The sequence below is a fragment of the Vidua chalybeata genome, chromosome 6 (assembly GCF_026979565.1).
Source record: "Vidua chalybeata isolate OUT-0048 chromosome 6, bVidCha1 merged haplotype, whole genome shotgun sequence".
Taxonomy (NCBI): Eukaryota; Metazoa; Chordata; class Aves; order Passeriformes; family Viduidae; genus Vidua; species Vidua chalybeata.
Window position 1 is genome coordinate 40,885,454 of NC_071535.1, and position 17,581 is coordinate 40,903,034.

The following is a 17,581-nucleotide window of genomic DNA, read 5'->3' on the forward strand; positions in this document are numbered from 1 at the left end:
ATCATCCAAATTAAGGGGATTATTGTTGGTTTGTTTAGTTGTGAATGTTTAGGGGGTTTGCTCCTTTGTCTTTATTTTGTTGGCTTTTTTTCTTTACAGATGAGTTGCCTGATTTCATACTTTAGTGTTTAAAGTGTCCATAATGTCATGTGCATTGTCCATAGCTGGAGAACACTGTCCTGAAATGATTATTTTACATTATCAGCGAAATAGTCAACAAGAAAGTTATTGCACACTTTGAAGACTATTAATATCAGTTTTAAAGCTTTAGTAGGCAAAACTCCCTAGTGTTAACATCTCTAAACCAAAAATTACATCTCTAGGAGTTGTAACACCAAGGTTACTTTCTCATCTCCTGGTTTTGGTGGCACGTTGGTGCTGCCAGCAGGCCCCATCAAAATGGCTCATTTGTGTGAAAGCACTAAAGAGAAAGGAGACCCCTGATGGCTGCTGTGGTATTTGCAGACTCAGAACAGAATGAAGAGAAGCTGGCAACAGAATTCAGGTGTGAAACATATTTACATCTAAATTTGAGAGTCTACTTTCTCCCCATATATCAGTATTAATGTACATGTGCAGCTTTCAGCATTGCCTAAGTAGAAATAACTAGAGTGTTGTAGGCTACATTCTAAAAAAATGTCTTGGGTCACTTCTTACAAGGACCATGCAAAGGACCACTTTGTCACTAAGGTTGTGTAAGGGAATTTCAGAAATATGACTTCACAATTCTGGCAGAAATTTGACTACAGAAATCCCATGCATCTTGAAAAGTCACTTGAAATCAGATAGTTAACTTTTTCCTTAAGTACCTAGCTCTTACTTCCTCTAGGATTTTCCTGATGAGGAACTCGGGCACTAATAAGAGTACCATCTTACCTTATAGCAATATACACTCAGATACAATAAGATGCCAAGGATGAAATATCCTAGACACAAATGTACATTACATGTTAATATCCTTTTTGCTGGCCTGACAGTTCATGGTCTCAGCTGTTGCAGTCATCAAATAAGAAAAATCTCTCTCTCAGAGGAATTGTCAATATAGATAAAATATTTAAAATATTTTGGACTTAATGCTCCCCTCACATTTTAAGCAACTAAAATTTTTCTACAAACCAAAGCTTCCTTTGAAATAAACACAGACTCTTGAACTTCTTAACTACAATTTAAATGCCATGTAGAAAAACAAATATACACCATGATTTCATCAGAAATATGTTAATATATGTCACTAGGCAGTACACTCAGGAAGAGTTTCCATCCCACTGAAAAGTGATAGCAAATGCAGATGTTTAGCATAAAGAAAGAACAGGGTCAAATAGTAAAAATATTAACATAAGAGTTTGGTGGATATTTCTGCATTCCAACAGCTTTCAGAGCAAGGCAGGCGTATAAACCTACACTCCAACTGGAAAGCAAGGAAAATAATTTTACCATGGTACAGTGATTTACCTGTCTTTGCATCTCTTCAATCTGTCGCTGGGGGATACTTTGCAGAATACTGTACATTTCAAGCATCTTCTCTTCAGGGATGACAACAGAGGCCCTATAAGCAAAGAAAAGAAATCATATAGCAAGGTGAGAAGAAAGAAATCCTACATTGAAAGAAGTTTTCCAAAAGAAGTTTTCATTAAAAGACTGCTTTTCCAACCCAGAATCTTGTCCTATTTTAACAAGACATACTCAAAAGACATAAGCAACAAGAAGCAGTCTTCTTTCAGTGTAACAAAATACTCCACAGCAGTTCCTTCCCAACACCAGCCAGTCTGCCCACAGATAATGCTACCAAAGTCTGTAGACTGATCTGTCCAAACAATCAAATAACTATGGAAGGGGCAGAGATTCAGAAATCCTGAATTCTCATCTCTGGATTGCCACTGACTTGCTGTCAGCAGAGATTTTTGGAATAAACAAACAGTAATAGCACATACAGTGTTACACATAAAACAAATAATTTTTGTGCATATTATCCCTACCCCAAGATCATGTAACTGGGCAGAATGCATAGAAAAATAATAATCTAAACTCCTAACAGTGTACTCAGTCACAAAGTAATGATATCTTTCCATCTCAGATAAACTTGAAAATCATGGTGCAATACAGAGAGTTAGCATTTCTGTGATGCAATATTTAGTATATATTTTCCTTAAAAGAGCCAGAATAGAAACCAGTCCCCGTTGAATTCAAGCACAAGATTATGCAGCAAATCTGGTTAACAAGAAAAAATTACTACAGGATAATCAAATGCTCTGTCATATCAGTCTCATTTATTTTCCTCTCTTATTTTTGATACATAATAGATCAAGGGCAAAGACAGTGTGCATCTTATTCTGTATTTCATTTCCTGTAACCCACAGTACACTCGACTTATCACACAGATTTGGTGCAAATCACTGAGGCAGTGAACTATCTCAGGCAGTGGTTCAACGTACAACAGTGAGGGTACAGACCTCTTCCAGTCCAGAACCTCAGAGAAAGGTAAAATGTAGGAATCAGCAATGATGACTGGGACACAGCCAGCCTGAAGAACATCACTCAGCACAGCCTGTCCCAGGCGGGCTCCACGTAGAACAACACAGAACGTAGACTCCTGTCAAAAAATGGTATCCAACACACAGATGAGGAAAAAAAAGGAAATATTATATTTGCATTGTATGCGTGTATGTATATATGCATTATGTTTTCCTGCCCTTTCCTTCATTAAAAAAAAAAAAAAAAAACAAAAAAAAAACCAATAAACAAAGTCAAAAGGAAAACCAAGTTGCTCTGTGCAATCAATATATTCTGAATTATTAGCTAATTCAAAATAATTTTACAACTTTATCTTCCAGAGACTAGGAAAAATATCAGAAGTGGAGGAATGAGAAATGGGCTGGTAGGACAATTCTGTGCTTTATTTTAATGGCCAAACTTTAGAATTCAGTTGAGAAAATTCAAGGAGAAAAATAGATTTAAAACATTTCAAAGGTTTGGCACAACAAGATGAGCAACAATTAAGATAAACTTATTTGAGTATAAACTGTATAGAGCCAACTTAATTTTCTTCTGTTATAAGGTAGTGCAGCTGTATGGATAGCAAGGAAGTAACAGATTTAGTATCTCAAGTCATCTGACAGGTTTGGCAGCATTTTCACAGGCAAATTAAGAAATCAGGGACTAGATAAAGCCCTCAAAGGCTTTACAGTTACATAAATTACAATTACAGAACTCCAAGTATAAAGTAATTAGCAGTGGCTCACAAGTAAAACGGTGATGGACCAAGTAATCTTTCCTATGTGCAACAGCATCCAGTGTGTCCCTTAGTTAACTGAGTAGCAGAATTAAGACCGTTCTTATTAGACCTCACAATACCTATGATTTTGTAGGATTAACAGGTATAATGGATACCAGGATTAGACTTTTGACATCATATGCATAAAACAACTAAGAAATACTGATACAGATAGAATTCAACACTTAGAGAAAAATAGCAAACTGCACAAATATAAAGCATGAAGTAACTGGCTAAGATTTGTACTTTGCAGAAGAGAACATTTCCTACAAAAGAACAGGCAAAGAAAGGGTATTCATGTGACTGAAATGTGGTACTGTTGAAAAAACGAATCTCTCCACCCACAGGTAATATCACAGTCTTAAAAGACATACAATTTAAGAAATCTGAAGGATTCATTCACTCTTCACAGTAACAAAAGACCTCAAACAGAGCAGGGTTCAGTCTTGGGCAATGCACATCCAGTGGTAAGTAAAGGATGATTACTTACCTTGAAAGTATAATCTACAAGGAAAGATTGAATCTATCAATGCTACTTATTCTGAAGGAATGAGGGAAGGAGGAAGGGAGCTTCAAAGATAAAAAAAGTTGTTGCAGAAAAGAATATAATCCATTTACTCATGTCCACAACACACAAGACAAAATGCCATGAGTTTAACCTGCATCAGAGAAGACTTCTTGACTATGTTGCACTCACCCTGTATTTAGGGACTTTGGTTCTCACTGCCACTGAGTGAGGAATCTTGCTACAGATTCAAGATCTCAAAATAAATGCTAGTAGAGTTCAGCTACACAACAGGGAAAATCCCAAGTCAGTATTATCCCTAAGTTTAAGAAAGAAAAATTATAAAGTTGATACAGGGATTCCCACAGACAAGAAAACATTCTTCTAGCTTGTATTCCATGGCCTGAAGAAAAGGAGCCAGAATGCTCAGCAGGACAGCAAAACATCAAGATGGAACTAGGAAATACAAGGGGTTTTGCTGGCTCTTCACTTGTTTCCTGATGCAATCATAAGACCTGTGTTCATACCCACAGAGTACTAAGAGCCTTGAAAATCTCATCCAAGAGAAGACTGCAAACAGGAAGTATTAACAACCCAGAAGTCCAAGAGTCTGTCTTACTAGACATCTGTAAAGGCAGTGCTGGAAAGGATGAACTGTGATCCAAGTTCCCCTTCCCCCACTCTTAGACAGGAAGAGAAGGAAAAGAAGGGTGTGGGGAATGGAAGGAGCTGAGAGAATGAACACACATTTTAACCATTGACTCACTAGATCACACAGGAGCAGGTGGAAGAGACTAGTAAGGTCTGGGAGAGACAAAAAAGGATTAAAAAAAAAGCCCAGATGTGGACACAAATGCTCATCTGCCCAGATAACCATTTTTCCTGTCTAGACAAAGGTTACTATAAATACATCTCCTCACATCACCACTGTTATCAGCCAGACATTCCAAAGGGAAATACAGGGGAAAGTATTTTAACAATCTTGGCATGTGCCAGCTCTCTTCTGAGTTATAAAATCATATATAGCAAAATACAGATACAGATTCCCCAACTTGCTATCCTTTAGCAATTCAGTCTGTATTTAAAGAAATAAAGCAAACTTTTTTTTTTTTTAACTCAAAGTTTAGGACTCACAGTGACCCTTTCCTCCCTCTCCTCCTCCTCCACATAGAATTTTAAACATATTTCCTATGAAACATAACAAGAGGGGTGGAAACTTTGCCTTTCCTCAGCTTGTTTGTTATTTTACCATCATTTGCTGAAGTTCAAAGACAGATTATATGCTGGTGGCTGCAGACAGAGCACAGTGGACTACGGCATTAACTCACTTCACCACACTGCATGCCACACTGCACTTCTGTTAGTGAACTGCCAAGAGACACAGGGGTCTGAGAACACTATCTAGTTTTATCTTCACTGACACATCAAAAGGCCTCTGGAAGTTGGGCCAAGGCCATGAAACACATTTCACCTAGATGTTTTCATAGCTGCATGCTGACAAGCCTTCTAGCTCACTCTGTCATATCTACACAGATAGTTTTGTACAATTTAACTACTAAGCTGCATACAAAAAAATGTAATCTAATTCTACTTAAATGTAACACTCTTGCTGTTAAAAGTTCATTTTAATCTTCTATCCAATTGACAAAGCCATCTTCAGCTCCAAGCTTCATCTAGCAAGGACTGGACAGAGAAATTAATTATCTGAGAAATTAGTTCCAAATTCATGCCTGCTGAAAGACCTTTTGCCAGCTATTTTGGAAGGTATAGATTCCAATGTTCCTCTCCAGTTTTAAAGTGAGCAACTTTTTATCTAAAAACTAAAGTTTTTCCTCCCGTTCCTCCATTTTAGCATCCCATTGCTGCTGGATTTGGCAGTATTTTTTGTGTAATTTTTTTTAAGTTTACATGGCACTGTCTTGTGTTACTAAATCACCATGACCAGTCTCATATAAGCATAGTCTGCATATAAGTTTGAGGTTTTGGTCCTCCTAAAAACAGTTTTTAGTTTAACATAGTTTTTGATCCTCTTAAAAACAAGGATAAAGTTAGGATATAATACTCAAATTATGCAGTTTTAAAACATATCCAGCACATTAATTAAATACAAGGAAATACCCTACCACTGCTAAACAGGAACAGAATCACAACTAAGACACCGCTGGGAAGAGGAGTCTGCAGGAGAGACAGCCTTACCTGAAGCACCTGAGGATAATCAAAGACTTGATTCTTGTAGCAGCGTTTGCGAGCAGCAGGGACACCATCTGACAGGTTTGTACATTTGTCCAGGATCAGCACTGACTCCCCATTCTCAGCCTGGAGAGCCTCCAACTCCAAGCGGTATTCCGGGTGCAGAGCCATTTGAGATGACAGAATGAAATACCTGCGAGGGCTGAAAAAACACAGCCAGGTCACCTGACAGCACTGCAAGTTTACTTCCAAGATGCTCAAGAACACATTTCCTTCCATTCTGGAAAAGCAGAGCAAGATTAACTAAATGTGGACATGCTGCCAAGACCATATTTTCAGACAACACTGGAAAGGGCAATGATGAAATATAATTAAGTCTGGGATAGTAAGTGGCTCAACATTATTTACAATTCTGAATAAATTTGTATTTGGTAAGAAATTTGTACTTGCTTATTACATTAGAATAGGCACTTGCATTATTACTCCTATTATAAACTTAGAGAAACATTATTTAGCTGCATTTTAAATCAGCCTGCTACTGATGCCAGGATTGCTTGTACTTTTGTTTGGTGTTTGTGTACTAAAACAAAGTAGATAGGACACTGAGTGCTTCTAGTTTCTCCTCCCATATATGTTCTCATTAGTTTTAATTGAGAAAAGATGCTGAACTGACATCTCAGTATTTAGCTTATTTAGTCTTGATATGGTGACAGCAGCAATAGAATAAGCTCATCTTTTTAACTGTGATTCAGTTCTGTCCCTTGGGCAATATAGAGGCAACATTTCCAAGGAAAAGTTGAAGGTCCATATGGTGTATGTTATCCCATACACTCTCAACTCCTACCATGCTCCAAATCCATGAATATTTAAAATGTGCTGAACATTTAAAATACTGACATATTTAAAAACACTAATTAACACTGGAGATAAACCATACAGGAATACAAGCTCAAATGAGGTGCTTGCTGCTTAAAAAAGTTATACTAATACTGGAAAATAGCGTGTCATGTAATTGTTATACTCATCTACTTGGGTTTCCTTTAAAAACAAGTCAGCTAAAGTCAGACTGCTCCAACCACTCCCCAGTGAAAAGAACACACATAGTGAGTGAGTGCCCTCATGCTGCCAAAAGAACATAGGAAGCAAGGCCTGTACTTAGGATTCCAGTTCTACTCCATATGATGCTATCTTTAATTTACAGCTCTGAAAACACACAAACACACACACTTTCTATAAAGTCAGACCTCCCCTGCTGCTCTTCTCACCTCTTCTACTCATTTTCATGCTGGTCACTTTAGTTGCTCCAATTAACAGATGCATAGTATTTTTTTTTAACATTCTTTCTCACAATGTCTCCAGCTGCTACCAACTTGCTACCAGCAGAAGTGGATTTTAAGCAATCCAATTAAAAAGGCAAGTAATTCAAACCCCCTCAGTTCAGCTCTGTAAGAGGCCTTAAAAAAGGAAATAATGATACAGATGAGTGATAATAAATGCATATAACCAACTTTAAAAAAAGGTAGGTTTGTTTATATGTTTAAAAGCAAATTTTGCCTTGAATCTGTCATGACTCTATGACACTCAAAACTAGCTTATCAAAGATTGCTACAAAAGAAAGTACATGCCATCTCCCAAAAAATAACTAACATAGTGTGATGAAAAGGTCTATCCCAAGCAAGCCTGGATTCTGAGCAGTGTGTCCTCGTGCCACCCTTCCTACAAAAAGCAGTCGAGGCTGGGAATCCGTCTTGCTAGGAACGCTGACTGGCCACTGGATGGCACTCCGGACACCAGGCTGCCCAACACAATTAAAAAAAAAAAAAAAACCGGTTTTGAGAAACATCATCTCCAACACCTTTACTGAACACAAGACCTACTTCTCTTATTCGACCCAAAATCAGACAGAGTTTATCTGACTACATGGACATGAACAGTATGATTGCTTCTCTCTCTACAACTGGTTCTGTGGAGCCTATCATCACATTCATGCTCTCCAGACAGAAACACAAAGCATGCTTTCACTCTGTGTCACAATGTAGTAACACCTGAGACCTACGAACAATCAGCTGGGATGCAACCAGATGCCACTCGCTGGCCAGGTCCAAGGGCATCACAAGCAGGGACATAAAGGGTGCGAGCAAAGTGAACCACTGCTGCACAAGTTTGTCCTCATTGACTGTGCTACTGTACTTGGAGTGGCCAAAAGCAACAGCAAGAGCACTGCCCTTACCAGAAAAGACAACTGAACCTAAGACTGGTAACTTTTGTGTCCAACAGAGGCTGCACCATTTCAATCAGTTTTCAATTTCATATTCTCTACAGAACACTGTAAGAAGAAAAGGACCTAAAGTTTCTACATTTGTAAACTTGATCTTCACAATGAGCAGACAGATCATTGTTCCCTATTGCCTCTGTCTGCCCATCTTTTAAACCATAACAATGGTAAGACCTTGTTACAGTGAAACTTTTTCAGCTGTGTAATTAGAAGATTTATGAAATATAAAAAGAACAGCCTTCCATGACCAGTTAAAACATGTCTTCCAGACTTCCACCTCCTCTTGTTCTGAAGACATGAACAAATTAGAGAAGGCACCATTGCCAGGGTAGTTAATTTCAATGGCTAATTACATGCTCTGAGAAAATCAGTGCTTTATTTCCCAACTGTCTTGCTTTACTTCCAGTTACAAGGTTCAAGGAGGGAAGGGCTGTGTTGTTTGTGTTTATGTCTTACTCCATTACTTTAAAAAAAGAAAAAAATAGAATCAGTACTCTAAGCTCTGGATGTATGTATTCCCATAACCACACATACAAGTTTTCATCCTTCTTTTTCATGAGCTTAATGACAGGTCAGGTGCAAATGGTGGGTGTTACATCAGGCTGGCAACCTGTCACAGTGGGATTCCTCAGGGCTCCAGCTTAGGGCCTGAGCTCTTCCACGTCTTCATAAACAACTTGGACACAGGACTGGAAGGGATACTAAGTAAGTTTTTCAACGACAAAAAAAAATGGGAGGAGCTGTTGGCTCCCTTGAAGGCAGAGAAGCCCTGCAGAGAGACCTCAACAAATCAAAGGGCTGGGCAATCACAAACAGTACGCAGTTTTACAAAGATGAGTGCCAGGCTGTACCTGGGACAGGCCAAACCTGGATGTATGGACAGCCTGGGAAACGAGAGGCTGGAGAGCAGCCCTGTGGAAAGAGACCTGGGGGTCCTGGTCAGTGGCAAGCTGAATATGAGTCAGCAGTGTCCTGGCAGCCAGAAGGGCCAGCCATGTCCTGGGGTGCATCAGGCAGCTGCTCAGAGGAGGGGATTGTCCCACTCTGAGTCCTCTGCACAGTTTTGGGCACCACAATATAAGTATAAAGCTATTAGAGGGAGCAGTTGGCAATTGAACCAAGACCATTAGCACTGGAACCATCAGCATTGAAAGCATCATCTATTTTAATAGCAAGAGCTGTTAAAAACAACTTACAAAATTGCCCAAACTCACCAGAAAGTTAGTAACCATATTTATTTTTCATAATCGTCAATAGTATATTGAATATACTTTGCACAATTCATGGGAACTACTTTACCCTGGTCCTCTTTCTGGCAGATCTACTTCTCCTGACAATGGGCTGTAAACAGGAATACTGACATCATAGCCTTGCCGGTAAGTCCAAGTGGAGAAGCCTCCACCAGCCAAGAGAGCTCTGGAAAATACAAGAAAATAAGTTTAAACTGAGAATGTCTAACATCCAAACTCCAGCAATTCACTACTTGCCATTACCAGAACAAAAAGGTGCATGCTCTGAGGTAAGCTTTTCCCTCAGCATTTGTCAGTGGCATGTTTTCATGCTGGTTTCAGGTTGACTTTAGGTTTTGTGATCTTGTTTTACTGCTAAATTGGATCTAGTCAGCAACAGAGTTCTTACAATTGTATATGATCACTGAGGAATGGACCATTTTTGCATTAATATAGGGAAATCTAATATATTGCTGTCATTGTTGCAATTTGCAAGCTTACATATCCTAAGACAACTTTAATCTGAAAAAATACAGTCCGAATTATTTATGCTAGTTAAGATATTCCTTGATGCCTGTACTAAAATTTGGTACAGCATAACTTCCAAAGTGTTTGAGACAAGTCATATTTCAGATACAAATCACAGTACAGTAACAGTATTTTAGCATCTTACAGTGACTTTGGACTTCTCAGGATGGAAAATAAAATGAAGTTATTTGCAACTGTATTTTCAAAGTTATCATACTAGTGAAATTGATTTCATTTTTATATTACACAAAAATTCTATAAACAGAAAACATGAAAACAAGAAATCTGTATGTCATGACACTAAGTTCCAACAGTAGAGGTGGCTTGCAACACTATATGCTAGAGAGCATGGGAATAATCAAGGACTGATAAATTAAAATGCAATTCAACCTTCCAACAGGATGACCTACATCGTGCCTTTTCCTAAATGGGACAACCTTTTGCCACACAGAAGTGATTTAAGAAACAGAAGAGAACAATAGGTATAGAAGAAAGCAGTATATCATACAGAATTCCAGAAAAAAAAGATGTTCGCTACTATCTCCTATCACAAATCAAGCCTCTTTGAAAGATGCTAGTAGAGGACAACAGTTTTTCTGTTGCCATTTAATGTCCAGTGACCAGGTGGCATCAGGAACACATCATCCTAGTTCCAAAAGAAGCTCAGATGCAGCTTCTTTTGTGAGACTTCTCAAAGAGCTGATCAAACTTTCAGTCCTTTGTCACTCAACAGGAGGGTGTGCTATAATTTCAGCTGCTTCTGGGATACTGGTACCATATTTCTCAATTCCAGTTTGTCTCCTTCTCTGTGGAAAGGAGCAGGACACAAATACATTACTAGACAAGGCACTAAAGAAAGGATCTTGGGGAGCTGTACCCATTGCAGCAGCTATGATTACAGTGAAAAGCCTTACTGTCACAGTTCAGGTCAGAGCAGGCACAGGTCTCAGTAATCAGAACACACACAGGAACAAAAAGTTAACATGAAACTGGAAGAGGCACCAACAATGCGTTAGCTAATATTCTTGGTTTCAGATATCACTGAATGAAATCCTTGATAAGGTGTTTGGAGAAGCAGTTTTCCACAAATGTTAGACAATAGATTACCATTATACCAATTATCACCCAAGATTTTTCCCATCAGAACAAGACACTCAGGATGAACACCAGTATGTTGTGCCTGTTCTAATTCCCATCAGATGCACCACAGGATACTTCACTGCCTGCTCTGACCGGCAGCACAATTGTTCAGTGTTCAAACACCATGATAACACTTTGCCATGAATGTGACTCTTCATTCAGAACACAAACTATGACAGGAACAAAAATCAACTTGAGAAACAGATGATAAATTAAGTACATGCTGCGTTTAGAATTTATGTTCCAAATAATTTCTAATTCCTTTCCAATGTCCCCATCCCCCTGCTTTTGGTGACATGTACCACACTGCTGTGACTAGGTTTCACAGTTGAAGCTGCATGTTCTATGTCTTATCCATATTAATTCAGTTAAAAGAAGAGAGAAAAAAGATTGCCTTGAGTGTTACTGTTCTTGCACTTTATCTCTCCCTTCTCTTTTTTTACACCCCCTCCGCCCAGACTGGGAAACCAGAACCAGATTGTTTTAATAGGATCCAGTGAAAACACAACCACACCTCATCAGCCTTGAGAAAGCAGGTGTGTGTCATGCAGACTTTTACCTAAATAAACCCACAGGGAACCAACACCAGTTAAGTAACTCCACTTGGATTTTCATTGTATAGTGCATTAAGAGAGTAGGAATATTAACTCCTAATGTACTCAAGACAAATAATCTTTCAATTGCACTGATCAGCAAGGAATGACTGTCCCTGAGGAACTTTTCACCACTTTTCAAATATTGATCCTTTTTTCTGTCCTTGAAGTGCTCCAGCTGGCCTGTAATCTAAATGTTTCTGTCCAACTGCCATCTGCATTAGCTTTCTGCCAAACTTCACAAGTCACTGAACCCAATTCATGGACTGAAACAGAAATAAATAAAAAGTATCTTAGTTCATAAATCCAATTCTACAGCACCAGAACAGCTTTGCAAAAGAAATCCTTTTAACCTCATAATTGTACCGAATCCAACAGCACTAATTAACAGATAATACAGAGCTTATCTTTTAAGTTTTATGGCAGGAGATTACATATGTTATGGCAGCTAATACTAGCAACATAACCTCCACGCCCACAAGGCAAACTTTCACCTTTGAAATTATGGAATAAAGCATTTTTACACTGTCTTTGGAAATTGGATTTAAAGATTTAATAAACAAACAACCCCTTAGTGAAGTACCTTAGTCAAGAACTTTTCCAGATGTAAAATTATTATGTAACTGAACTGCCTGCTGTGTATAAGGTCTTACTTTACCTGATCAATATTCTGCAGCAAATTAATAAAACACAAGCCTAGTAAACCTCATGATCCACTACAGTTCAACTGTGTATGATGTCTCAGACATGTTGACTAGAAGGCAAGCCACACTCCCTGTGCAAACTTCACAAATATCACCTGTGTATCTCACAAGTGATCCACAAGCTCCCACAAATGCAGTCCTTCTGGTGTTGTCATGGTACATAAGTCAGATGTACCATGATAAGTCATTCAAAAAAACTGAACTCTGCCAGCATGCCTTTATTTTGGCCAGCAGCTTCTCACCCTGTGATGCTACAAACAACTGTCTTTTACACTTGGTTAACTACCCACTCCTAACACCTTTAGACATTCTCAAATTAAGAAAACACACCCACATTGCTTGTTCCTTTAGACATGAACTAAGACTCCAAAGGTCTCCAAAATCATACTGAAAGCTCACACTGCATCACTCAAGTCTCTCCAGGACTAGGTCCACACTCTCAACTTCTTTCACAGGTCCCTCGTCTTCGCACCTGTGACCTGTAGAATAGGTTCTGTACATCAAACAGTCCACCTGTTAACTGCCTACAAAAAGGAATGTCCATTTTTTTCCATCCCAAGCACTGTTATTGCCTCTCTTATGTATTACAGCTCATGATCATACAGCTGTGGACTGAGTCAGACTGGCAAGCTACAACAGCTGAATGCCAAAAAAGACTTTAGTTTTTTACTTAAATTACTCAGTTTTCCATGTTAGCATGACAAATACTTAGAAGAAACACCTACCAAAATAATAGGCTTTCTGCCTGCTAAGCCAATGCATGCAAGGCCAAATGTAAACAGAGATATGAGATCAAAAAGTAAAAATAAAAATTTCTGTAGCATATCTACTACATTCAGTTAATAAATTCACTTCTTTGATAGACACATGTATCCATAAACATGCAGTCCGTGCCATGGTCAAATGAAAATTCTCCGTAAGTATAAATGTAAGATAACAAATGCAAGTATTTACTAACAGATTAACAGACTTGTTTGCATGAGACTGATGCTTGACTGCCCTCTCCAGGCTAACCCATACATACAACAAGGAAAAAACTAAAGCCTTATTTCGCAGTGATGTAGTTACAATGAGCAAATTAACTCTTTAAATATGTGCAGAAAAAAATCTGTTCTGGTACTGAAGGATGTTTTAAATTGTCTTTGCTGAAAAGAAATCAAGATACACTTCACAGACTACCATCTTAGCAAAGATCCCCTATCTCAGGCAAGATTTTATTATCATTTGACAGAAGAAAGTTAACTTTGACCTTCGGGAAAAGCACTGGTAACAATGATCCTAACTCAGCAGAACTAAGCACACACAGGCTGTCATACTAGAAACATCTTCAGCAACAGTATCACCTTCCTCTTATTCAAGTTTTCTTTGCCTTACAACCTCCTTTCCTCTTCCTAAACTAAACTATCCTGCAAGTGAAAATCGAGCTCAAAATGTATGCCTTTTAAGTTCCTGGCAAATATTTTTAAAGCACACTTGCCACAGAATAACTAAGAGCATTTATCCAATTACTAATATAGTCTAATTATTAAGATAACAAAAACTGTTGAAATTCAGCATAGTTTTGTCAAGCAGAGCAGCTGCTTTAAAATGGCCTTGAAGCACCTGACTTCTACTAGAAAGTTGCTGCTCCAATCATCTTTGAATTTCTAATTTGCATCAAATGGGACATTCTGTAAAGCATTCATAATCAGTTACACACCAGATCAAGATTCTCCAACCTTATAGCAAGTCCAAGACTTAAAAGCAAACTGTCAGCCACAAAATTAAGGATGGGGCTAAACTATCAGACTTCAAAAGCAAATACCTCTTCTATAGAAGGCTTTACTTTCCTTTTTTGAGAAGTAAGCAAGTCATAGTCTATCTTCGTAAAATTTAAGGAGCACATCCTTTGCTATCAATTGCCCTTCCAAGCTTGCTGCTTCTTCAGTGGCACTTAAATCCCAATCTGTCTGTCACACAGCACAACACATACCTATCTCTAGGAACATCTAGGGCAGTGTTATAATCTGGTGGCCCTCCAGGCAGCATATTGAAGAGCAAATGATTTGTGCCTCGATCCCACCTACAGCAAAAGAAGAAACAAACTGCAATTAGAAAGGTGTTCTCTACATAGAGACAAGTTCTGTCAAAGCCTAGTGCTGGCATTAATTCACTTCATTCTCCCCTCCTGCATTAGACTTACTTTTTTAAACTTTGTGTTCTTTACATTCACACACTGAAGTTTCAGCACATACCTGGATAACTGTGCCAAAGCCTGGGCCGTCTCTTTGATACGGAGGGCGTTCTGATTGAGGACATCTATGGATGGCACAAAAAGGCAGGCCCGGTTGACATCGTCCGTGTAGAACTCACTGTCAGAGATGGCCGTCAGCAGCTCATTGTATTCCCTGGAAATGGTGTTGCTCACCAACGTCCCATATTCATCCACATACTTTTTCAGTGAATAGATGTACACTTTGATTTTGTTCTTGGGATTGAAGCCACATCTATAGACATCGAAGCAGGTGTGCATCCTGCAGCTGAGGTCTCCCCGCTCAGGAATGGGGCTATCAGCAGGAAGCTTGACCACGGGCACATCATGGACGCTGCGTTTTTCAACGGTCCAGTCACTGGATGATTCAATGGAGTGAGGCCAGAACTGGAACATTCCTGTGGCAATTAGGCCAAGCAGAACTATGGAAAAGAGAGTGATGTAATAGATGCGATGCTTGGTTTTCATCCTTGGGATGAGGGCTGGACCCCGGGTGTTATATTTGGCCGAGGCACACATAATGGCATCAATTATCTCTTGTCACTACAAAATAGAGAGAGAGGTTTTAGGATGAACTCTACAAGAGATACATAGTTATCACAATGCAGAGAAACATGCAGTTACTCCTTCCAGGAAAGGGTCTTTGCCTCAGCAGACTGAAGTAGGCTTTCTTCAGATGCTCATGAGTCCCACTGGAACGCAGGATGCCAACCAGGACTGCCACTTGGCAAGCACCAACTGAGGCTGATCTGCTGGGCCTGATGTAATGACATGATGTGGGCCAATTAACAACCACAAGCCAGAAAAAGGCACAGCTTGGGCAGAGGGAGGGAGAGGAAATCTCAGACACTGCAGAAGTGGTGAGGCCTCGTAGGTCCCACTACACCTACAACAGAGCATATTCAGAGGGAATGCTAATAAAAAAACCAAAATGTTTATCTACAGAAGAAAAACAACCTGGATACCGACAAAGGGCTTATAACAGGGCATCACACAAAACTTAGGATCATGATATTCTAAGGTAAAGGTGCTTCTAAACTGAATTTCATAGGAGCCCTACCATATCTGATTAGAATGATGGTAAACTACCTCTGGCAAGGGAAAGGAATTAATTAGTCATCTTTGTAAATGTGCCTTGTGGGGCATAAAAGTGTTCTATGAGCTGCCATTGCAGCCACATTGAGAAAAGCATTTAAATAGTTCACTATAGCCTGAACTACAGCTGAAATGAAAAACATAATATAATATAAAGTATCACAAACTACTGTCATCTTTGATATTTCTTACAAGCTCCTACACAAAGAGCTGTGGTTCCTGCAAAAGACAATTTACATTAACTACATACTAAAAAATTGGCAAACAACAACTTCCGTAGGTTTTCAACTAAAACTTTCATAATAAGTAAATTCAACCTGAACTCTCCATAATGAGAGCTTTTTAAGAGTAGTAAGCATGTTTTCCAGAAAAAGAATGTGAACAGTATAATTATGTGTTTTTCTTTTGGACAAATGGGATGTTTTCTTGTTTTGTGAGCTAGAAAGGAAGTCTGACATATAAACTGTCCAGTAGATAACATATATGAATAAAAAAGAATAAATGAACAAAAGAAGCATTAATTTCATTATTAATCAAATGGTGCAACAAAGTGAATTATGTTTATTTTGCGTTCTTAACAAAAGACTGTTAGGATGGGGTGGCTAATGCATGACTTGACTGTACTTACACAGAGTAGCTCTAAAATAATCTCAGATGCTAACAAACATTCCACTTTTAACGGCTCTTCTCATCACTTTATGTCCACAATCTGATTCTGGAGGAAGCTTCTAAAATCTCCTGTACAAGGCAATACATGTGTCATGCTGTTATCAGGACAGAAGCCAGAACGCTACATTACTATCAGCTTTACAACTAAAAACTTTCCATATGCTTCCGACTGTTAACCACGTTCTTTATTCCTCCTTCCTGACATAGCACCAGAACCAGCCATGTGATGACACTCTGCAGCGAGTATTTCAGTCACTGGCCAATCTGTCCAGCCCCGAGCCCGGCTGGAAGAGCCCTCAATGGAAGGTACCTCTCCATCCATGGAAACGTTCCCTCCTACACAGCGCACAATCCGCTCGGGCAACTGCAAGCACGGCACAAGGTCTACTCGCACTTGGAGTGCTGGAAGTAACGGAAGCAAGACGCAGCACACAGAGAGGTGACAACCGCATTACGGGGCTCAAGGGCGGAGGGACGGGACGAGCCGCCTTCCGAGCGACGCGGCGGGCGGGCGGGCCCAAGCCAGCCCGGAACCAGGCCAGCAGGAGCCGGCCCGCTGCGGCTCCCGCAGCTCCTGCTCTCCCGCCCACCCACCAGAACCGGCCCCGCCGCCCGCACTCACCTCTGCCCGCAGTCGCCGGAGCCGCCCCGCCCGCCCCGGCCGCTCCGCGCGGGGCCCGCCCTCGCCCAGGCCCGCCCCGGCCCGGGCAGTGCGCACGCGCGGCCGCCGGCCCCGCCGGGCCAGCGCCTCCCCGCGGCGGGAGGGCGGGCGTGCAGCGGGGCGCGGCCGCGGGGGTCTCCCCCGGCAGGCACGGGAGCTTGTCCTGTCGGAGCGGGCACGGGAGCCACGACAGCGATCATCTGTGCAAAACTTGGACCGATGAATCGCCGCCACGCTGGTTTCCAACACATTTGCGTTCTTGGCTCGCTTGCCTCCAGTCCTGTGTGCCTTTCCAAACTGTATTGGGCCTTCTCATTGACTGAGGACCTTTCGGTCATGTGCCACTTTCTGCTGGATCACACTACTTCAGTAAGGAAATATCCCAAATCTACAGCTTCCCCAAACCCTTCATAAAAATAACAGGAAATATCTTCTTCTAACAGAAGATAGAGAAGGACATATTTGTTGGA

At 40.1% G+C, this 17,581-nt stretch overlaps 1 protein-coding gene across 3 annotated transcripts in view; it reads right to left on the bottom strand.

The window, feature by feature from the left end:
• EXT2 (exostosin glycosyltransferase 2) overlaps positions 1 to 17,121 on the bottom strand; it is a 72,961-nt gene extending 55,840 nt beyond the window's left edge. The window contains exons 1-9 of one of the 3 annotated variants that reach the window (XM_053946032.1): positions 17,073 to 17,091; positions 16,761 to 16,852; positions 16,410 to 16,519; positions 14,670 to 15,229; positions 14,408 to 14,497; positions 9,541 to 9,657; positions 5,973 to 6,168; positions 2,451 to 2,590; positions 1,453 to 1,546 (exon numbers count right to left, since the gene is read on the bottom strand). In XM_053946032.1, the coding sequence (XP_053802007.1) occupies positions 1,453 to 1,546; positions 2,451 to 2,590; positions 5,973 to 6,168; positions 9,541 to 9,657; positions 14,408 to 14,497; positions 14,670 to 15,205 (1,173 nt within the window). In that variant the 5' untranslated portion in view covers positions 15,206 to 15,229; positions 16,410 to 16,519; positions 16,761 to 16,852; positions 17,073 to 17,091. Of the gene's footprint in view, positions 1 to 1,452; positions 1,547 to 2,450; positions 2,591 to 5,972; positions 6,169 to 9,540; positions 9,658 to 14,407; positions 14,498 to 14,669; positions 15,230 to 16,409; positions 16,520 to 16,760; positions 16,853 to 17,072 lie in introns of all 3 variants that reach the window. The other 2 variants (XM_053946033.1, XM_053946034.1) reach the window with 2 other exon arrangements.
• Between the last annotated feature and the right edge of the window lie 460 nt (positions 17,122 to 17,581).